This window comes from Gymnoscopelus microlampas, assembly GCF_963454915.1.
Source record: "Gymnoscopelus microlampas genome assembly, chromosome: 7".
NCBI classification, from domain to species: Eukaryota; Metazoa; Chordata; class Actinopteri; order Myctophiformes; family Myctophidae; genus Gymnoscopelus; species Gymnoscopelus microlampas.
The window spans coordinates 36,862,626-36,871,470 of NC_139944.1; the positions used below are offsets into that span (position 1 = coordinate 36,862,626).

Consider the following 8,845-nt stretch of genomic DNA (forward strand, 5'->3'; position numbering starts at 1 on the left):
GGCCAGTACGGTATGTAGTTGTAACAGCATCATGGTGCTGATGTATGAGTGAATGATCAGCAGCATATAATACACTGTTGGGCAGAAACCTTGTATCTCTATATATTTAATCTTTTAGGTTAATGTAATACATTAATACCCTATTTTATACTTCATTGTTTGTTTGACAGTGTCGTGCAAAAGTAGAAAAATAACTGATCTACAAACTTGTAGATCTGCTATTTTTTACCGTTTTTGAAAATGTAAAGATTTTGCACATTTTGGATGTCACATGCCCAAAATAGGGATAAGTCTGTCTGGGAATTGTATAAAATAAAAAATATTCAAGTGAGCTTGTAACTAAAGAAAAACTCCATTGGATACATACCTTTTCAATTTCCTGAAAAGTAACAGTTTTCCACCCAGCATTGACAATAAGCATGATATATTTATGATATATTTATTGTATCTACAGTAGCAACTATTTTCTAACCTAACCCTAGCTAAGATATATTAGCCTACGCGACTCCCAAAATAAGCCACGCCCATTTCCACCAAGTTTTCCACTATGTTGCTGGTCCACAATAAGCTACCTGGCTTGACGGAGACCTGTGCTCAAAAGAGCATTTTTTTTGCGGCGCTAGCCGCTCTATACCTTTAGGTATAGAGCGGGTCCTGCTCTATACCTGACTTTGTCCGTGTTCGCCGTCAACGCTCTGATTGGTCAGACCCGTCAACGCTCTGATTGGTCAGACCCGTCAACAAAGTGATTGGTCAGACCCGTCAACAAAGTGATTGGTCAAGCTTCACGTGACACATGGCTATAAACACATTATAAACACATATCGATGACAAAATGTATCAAAGGCGCCGCTACCTTCACACAGGGTGTGATTTTTTTAGATACATTGTGGTATCGCTACTTTTTAAGTAAAAGCTCAGAGTACTTCTTCCACCACTACTGCTCAGAGAATTAGCCTGCGACACAAACCAATTTAACAAACAGAGGGAAGTGTTGTTTATTGGGATTGGGTCTGGAAATGTCAGAGAAGATGTACAGTATTGAGGTGTGACCTTTCAAGTATATTACATTAGTACAGTATGTTTTTCCCCCCATTGTTTGTTCTTAGTCCTTTTTATATTCCACATCTCGACAGCTCACAATGACTCATATGTCAGGGACCACTAATGCCCAATTCATTCTTTGTTGCATGACAGTGTCGCGTGTCGAGAACAGCCGACCTACAAGCTCAAAGCACGATGCATCGCTACTCGTGAGCCTGTACTTTTTGGTGTGCAACTCATGCGACGGAGCATACATTTGGCCTGATGCTTCATCTATACACCGTCGTATGATGCTGTTGTGTGCCGAAAATAGCAGATCTACAAGCTCACAATGTGACGCATTGTGAGCTTTTTAACATGGCCTAATATGCCCCGTCCTATGACAATGTATACTGTAAGTCAGGCTTAAAACACTGCCTCATTCAATTCCTCACAGACATACTGAGGTAATTCATTGTGTATGCTGCACGCACACAAACACACACACACACACACACACACACACACACATGAGCAAGATTGGGTGCTACCATTAAGGTGATTACATAGCACAATGAAGTGGAAACAGACATCTCTATTCTCTGGAGGTGTCCACAGAGGCCATGGAATTGAATCAGTCAGCACATAAATAAAGAGCTGCCATACAGTACACAGTAAAATCCTCAACGTTCATTTAACTCTTGAGAGTGCACACATGGATCATTTTCTGCACTCCCATAATTAAAATAACCAATTTTAGTGTGGAGGTGTAACCCTGGTGTCTCCCACATACTTTCAATGCATCATACACCACAGAGGTCGATGTATGACATCATTCGTTACTAAAAACAAAATGTAAAGCAAAACTGAATGCTTGGAGCCTCCTCTCTCTTGTCTTACCCCTGGCCTGACACAGCAAAATCCTGTGGCCTAATTAGCTAATAAGCCTAATTTATACTAAAAAAGTATAATGTTATTGCTTGCAGAATAAAGAACTGTGACACATTGTTAGCTTGAAAATCAGTTTTATATCAGATCTTCAGCAAGCAACACTGTTGTGCGGTGGAGAATAATTTTACGGTATCGGTTAAAGCACTAGTTCTCACCCACAGACGTCCTTGAGGGAGTTACAGGGGGTCCACAGTTAACTGATTGATAGATGGGAACCAAATGGACCCTTGCGGGTCTGTAACTCAGAGAGTTCAGAAATGGAACCAAATGGTCCTTGAGTTAAATGAGCTCTGAGGATTTTGTAGATTGGGGTCCCAGAGATAAAGATCGTATCAAATCCTGTGGCCTAATACATATCAAGCTGGGGATCCTTGAAATGAAAAAGGTTGATAATCAGTGTGTTAAAAGAACGCTCGAGATTCTGCTGATATGCGCCCTGATGCTCCCCAGCATGTCTCACCTGTTCTCCTCCACTCATATCTAGCTGTTGTTGGCATTAAAGTGAAAGTACCCAACCTAACAATGGTACAATGTTTCACCTCTTCTTCACTCGCTCTCTTTGTCTTCCAGATTGAAATCCGGGACCCAAATGATCCGAGGTTTCAACGGTTCCACTGAGATTCTCATCCCTCTTCATCTGTATCCTGCCTCGTCGTCCTCGCACCCTTCCTTCGTCTACTTTAGCCCATCCATTGCCCCCAACCCAGTCCCCACACAGTACAAATCCTCATAATAACACAGAGACTTAATAAACACTCCGGATTTTAATGGGGAGTTACCCTGCTAAGTTTTTCAGGTCCTTGATTTGGGCTTTGAGTCCAGCAGACTGGACCCTACTATAATGTGGAGTTACCCTGCTAAGCTTTTCAGGTCCTTGATTTGGGCTTTGAGTCCAGCAGACTGGACCCTACTATAGGACTGACATGGAACATATAAAGGGCGCGTTCGAAAATACAGCACTGAGCGCACTGGCCAATACAAACTAATAGGCGATTAGTAGGCCATTTGAAGAGAAAGGATACCATATGATCAGATTATTATAATTTTTTTAATAAAACTCTGGGATAAAAAACGCAATTCACGGCATACAGTGTTCCTGTCACATGTCAATGTTGTTGTTACAACGATGCTGAAGTTATTGACAAGGATGATTAAAGCTTGCAAGAAATAGGCGTATTCTATGAAAATATAGTCACATAGTTTTATTCAAGAGTGGGTATAAACAAGCAATTGCCAGCTTTAAAAAAAAGAATCGCTACAAAGTGCGTACGTAAAAGCACACAAGGTGCTACTTCTGAAATAATAAAAAAAGGCCCAAAAATAAATAAATAAAACCTAACAAAAAAAAATGTGTGTGTGGGGGTGGGGTAGACTTTTGTACAGCCACTGTAATTTTGAGGCATATCTTTTTCAGGACAATTTTCAACTTATCTCTTTGTATATGATGAGGTCTGACGTCATCCACAAAAGGAGAACTGAGATGTGTGTACTGTATAATGTCACGTTTCTATGGAAACAGGGTTTTAAAAAAAGAACTCTAAGCATTTTTTGCCTCGTGATTTAACTCTGAAACATGTGTGATTGCAAACCCGTTTTGTTTGACTGGCATGTCCTGGAAGAAGGTGTGTATTTTCAATACCTAATATTTTACTGTGCTTAGTTTGGACAGTTCCATCAAATTGTTGCTGCCACAACCTGGGGGAGATCTATGTTTCTCCCCCCGGTGGGCCATGAGGATACTGCAAGTGGCCCCCCAATAATTGGAAAAAACTAAGATTCCAAGAAGGACACAATTGATTGATTGATCACTAAAATAAATATTGCTCTTAAAATACAAACGGCCCACCCATCTGACCTCTTAACATGTGTTCAGTGGTCAGATGGGTGAGCCTCGAAAAATGTCGAGATTTTCTAGTGGGCCTTGATGCAGAAAAGGTTGAAAACCACTGGGGTAGATGATAGTGACAACTTAAAAAGTTGAAAATAGAGTCTTTGCTGCCACAACTCTTTGTTTCAACTACATTAGATTCATATATTGCCCTTTTTAAAACTGTGTCGTTCCATCTGTTCAATGTTTCTGTTCTATCCCATTTTAATCTACTGGGTTTTGCTAGTATGCCCCACCACAAGGAAAGGCCCTGCATGCTGCATCTATCTCAGGCTTGGAAAGACGACAATGTGTCAGTGACAATGTGTGAGTGAAGTGATGCTTGGTCCGACAGGGTGGGGTCTCTTAGAACCGCTCCACAGACTGAGGGGAGAGCAGGCGTGTTCTCTTTAACTTCAGCCCTATACTTCGTTGTAAAACGAATAGTGAATATAGCCGATCTATTTTAGTTTTGAACAATTTTCGCCTATACTTTCGCAGGTTGAAAGTGATTAAGAGGACAGACACTCATCAGCACCAGGAGCCTTCTTCCTACATTCACTTCTAAAACCAAGTAGGTAGGAGACATAACATAATCATAGGACCGGTTTCTTTTTGAAAGCCAAGGGGTATTGATTGATTGATTGATTGATTGAATACTTTAGTCAGAAATGTAAACAGCATGAGGTACAGTCAGACATTTATAGGCTAAAAGGATAACACAAAAAAGTCCTGGGGACCTGTTTCCATTGTGGTCCTATTGTATGTATTCAATTAATCAACATAGCATAAAATTAACACAAAAATACATATTATCAACAAATATAAAACACTATATGTACAAAGGGGAAAATGTTACCTCCTTTCTATGGGAACATTTTGTTTACCTCCCCTTGAGGTCTCCTGATAGATGGATTTCAGGCCTGTTTTGAAAGAAGCCAGTGATCCACATTTAAAGGGATGGTGCCAGGGCATTCCACGATTCCCGGTGAAGCCGGTCGATTTGACATATGGTTTGTGTGTGTGCCACCAAAACTGTGGGAGGAGTAGTGCGTCGTGTTCAAGTCAATGGGAAAAATGTATTCACTAATAAATTAATATGAATTAAACTATATAACATATCGCTTAGCAAAATGCAAGAACACGATTCCCGGTGAAGCTGGTCGATTTGATATATGCTTTGTGTGTGTGCCACCAAAACTGTAGGAAGAGTAACGCGTCAAACTTTAGGGTTGCCGTGTTCAAGTCAACTGGAAAAAATGTATTCACTAATACATTAATATAAATTAAACTATATTATATATTGCTTTTGCAACAGATACTATATTCAGCTACGTCACCTGGTGCCAAAACCAGCCAATAAAAGATGGCAAGTTCAGTGTCCTGCTTTTCACCATTAGATGTCAGGCTTCACCCAGATTTGGTTAAGTGAGTTGCAACATGAGGGAACCAACAGTGCACTGTTGTGTGGCAAATCCCTGTGTGATGGTGCTTTTCCCAACCTTCCCCATATGTAGGCCTACAAGCCCCACTTGCTAGGTGGGTCATCTGTTAAGAGCTGTAGCAAATAATACACAAGAATACTTCAATGAAGAACAGGTAGTCGTCAGATGTGTGAAACCTAAAATGCCTGATATAGTGATCATCATCATCATCAACATCCCACTGCTGATAAACACTCCAGTGCTATCTTCCCTCCTCAACTCTGTTTCAACTTCCGGCCAGCCGATCCAGAACTAATGAAGGCAAAAGCGTTTCATAAACAAAGGGAATCCCTTCAGATCACTTAAAGCACATTCACAAAACAAAGGTTTTAATGTTTCCTTGGTTGTAAAATACAGTTTGAATATGTATCATTGTCAGGTTTTGCAGAGATATTTTTCCTTGTCATTCATTTGCCAATTTGTATTTTTGTTTGTTGATTTGCAACATTTTGGGAGACATTCCTTAAAGGAATATATTTTATCCTCAGGCCATTTTTACTCATTTGAGAGAAATGACAATGAATGACTGATCATCTTTGCGGGGGAGGATGGATGGGGTGCATAACAAAGGTAAAGAAATATATCAACACACACATATTATACACACACACACACACACACACACACAATATACAGTATATACTGTATTTCTTTTCACACATCACGTCACACTCATGTCACCATGATTCAGCTATAACCATATAAGGAGTTCCCAATGCAGCTACACCCAAATATGGAGTGTGTTGTCTAATCTCAATGTGCAAGGGGGAATATATGCCCATATATGGGCATATATTGATGACATCAGGGATCTCCATATATGGGCATAAAGGGACATGTACTGGCAGATAGTGATCTCCATATATGGGCATATCAGTCAGATCGGATGCGAAGTACCAAACTCTAGATGTGAGGGCTACGTAGAGGCCCAAACTTCTAGTTTTACAAAAAAAAACACACTTGTCATTTCCATTATTAAATTATTTTGGAATGTAATTAGATTGTTTTCACAGATTTTACATGCATTATACTTTTGTATCAATTTACTGCATAGTGCAGAAATAGAAAAGATTGTTTTTACATGAACGTTTGAGTATTTATTGTTAATTCTTATTTTTTTCTGTGATCCGTGGCTCTCAATATGACATTTAAACTTCATCAATAGTCATTAGTGCCTCAGTGAGTCATATGCCAGGGCCAAACTCATAGAGGCCAACTCCACCATCCAGACAGACAACAGAATACACAGTGTTGTCACTTTCCATTTCTGTTTGACATCCATCCACTTACCAATGTTAAATCAGCACTATAAAATTGTGCCAAGACAAGGAAGCCACGGTATAGTACTTCATCCCTCCAGCTATTTAGTTCAATGTCTTGAATGCTGATATTTCTTTTTTTATTAGACATTTTCTTAAAACTTTCTTTGTTTTTCTGTGGTTGTAACATTATTTTCTGAAATGCTGTGATGTTTATCAATGTTGAAAATGGGATGTTTATGGGAATTGCCACAGGAGAGTCCAACATGGCAGCCTGGGTCACGCATACCACTTTATCATTATTGCTGGTTTAACAAGAATGAAAATAAATTGGTTGGATATTCACATGATGTACCTTTAGTTATTTTTTAACACACTGCAATATCAATTTTGTTTGTTCAGACATAGCAGATTGTGATTCAAGGGAAGTGTTCACTTTCACGCCTGCACAATAACAGTAACATTGATCTTTTCTCATGTAATGCAGTGGTTCAGGAGGTAGAGCGGTCGGGCACCGCCGGCACCGGTCTAGTAGTTCGTATGGGTAAATGCAAAGGAGGAAGACCAGGTATGGGCAAATGTACTTTATGTACAAAATACCCCAGCAACAACATGTGGGCCCACCCATCTGACCACTTAACACTGGGAAGCCAGAGGCCCTGGTTGTCCCAGGTTCGATTCCAGGCCAGGCCAGCAATGACTTGGGCAAGGGACACAGATCAAGTCATTGCTCCCCGAGCGCCGTAGAATGGCTGCTCACTGAGTCACTGCTCCTGGTTGTTATAGGATGGGTAAATGCAAAGGACAAATTTCACGTATGTGCATATATACACATAGAGTGACAAAAAACACCCCAAGGAGGGGGTACTATTCTATTCTATGGGGGGATCGCGAATACTTTAAAGATTTTCAATTGGGCCCTGAACCAGGAAAGGTTGAGAACCACTGACTTACAGTATAAGTTGTAGTACATTAGCTGCCTGTAAACCCTAAGTATATTTGCTGCCTGTAAACCCTAAAGGAATGGTATAGCAGGTGAGAATGTGAATTCCAAACATTAAAAACACAATGCACACTCAAATAGTGGCAGATAAGGCGTTCTCCGCTTCAGAAGTCTCAATTAACATTCAAAAGAGTCACTAGTCGATGGCACTCCTTTATAAATATGTAAGTCAGCAGCTGACCAAGTGGTGAAGTTCCCTCTGACTTCATATACTGTGAAGTATGAAGTGTCCTTATCATTGTCCCTATAGGGGCATCATCTCTGTGCATGACAGTATATGTGTGTGTCCATGTGTGTGCGTTGTTTGTGCACGATAAGGACAGTACTCCGGTCCCATCTGTTTAAGAGGGACATTAGAATGTCACTGACCAAGGCCTGTCCCTAGGGTTTCACACGCACACGCACCTTATTGAAAATGTCTTTCTTACATCATTATGTCAGAAATTGAAAACTAGGTTGATCTTGGTCATTACATTACTGTGAGCAACTGTAAAACAAAACACTGAATGTGACATACTTCTTATGGCTAATATTATCTGTAAAATGTAAGCATTCAACATTTTATAAAATTACTTTTTTCTCTATATGCATATTCCAGAACCCAGACAGTATGAGTACATAAAGGCAAAGGGTCACCCACCTAAAATAACATGAGATTATCCATCATCACACATCACATAGCTGCAGCAGTTCAACACAGATAAACAGCATCCATTTCAGAGCGAGGTGAGCGCTTTACCCATCAGTACTAAGCATCTTACCAAGTATCGTGCAGCACCCATATACTACTACTACTACTACTACTACTACTACTACTACTACTACTACTACAACTACAACAACAACAACAACAACAACCTCGTAGAGAGGGGAGAGGGAACTGGCCGTTCTGCAAAAGACATTAATGTTGAAACCCAACCTTGTGGAAACATCTCCTGGCACACCACACATCTCTCCACCCCACTGAGTCGCTTAGCTCATGCTAGGCGGGCCTATTTATAACCGTGGCAGAGAAGCTAAAAGATGGCTGCGGGGTGGCGGGCCACACGGGACGTCAGATGAGATTGCCACTTTTTTGTTGTGAAGCACTGTAGCCAGACTGCTGGGCTGGAAGGGGCTTAATAAAGAGATTCATAGTGATGTGCCTGCCTCCGAGTCCTCTCACCCCCTCCCTCTTTCATTTTGTCATTTTCTTTCTGTCGCTCTCTCACTGTCTCATACCCACAAAGTAAGGAAGGCACTGACCGGAAATAGTGCT

The 8,845-nt window shown here is 40.6% G+C and overlaps 1 protein-coding gene across 1 annotated transcript in view; it reads left to right on the forward strand.

Annotated features, from left to right (window-relative positions):
* lhfpl4a (LHFPL tetraspan subfamily member 4a) overlaps nucleotides 1–2,717 on the forward strand; it is a gene marked incomplete at its 5' end in the record, with an annotated part of 48,510 nt that extends 45,793 nt beyond the window's left edge. The window contains one exon of the mRNA XM_084062436.1: nucleotides 2,545–2,717. Coding sequence (XP_083918562.1) covers nucleotides 2,545–2,592 — 48 coding nt within the window. The 3' untranslated portion in view covers nucleotides 2,593–2,717. The remainder of the gene's footprint in view (nucleotides 1–2,544) is intronic.
* Nucleotides 2,718–8,845: the final 6,128 nt, after the last annotated feature.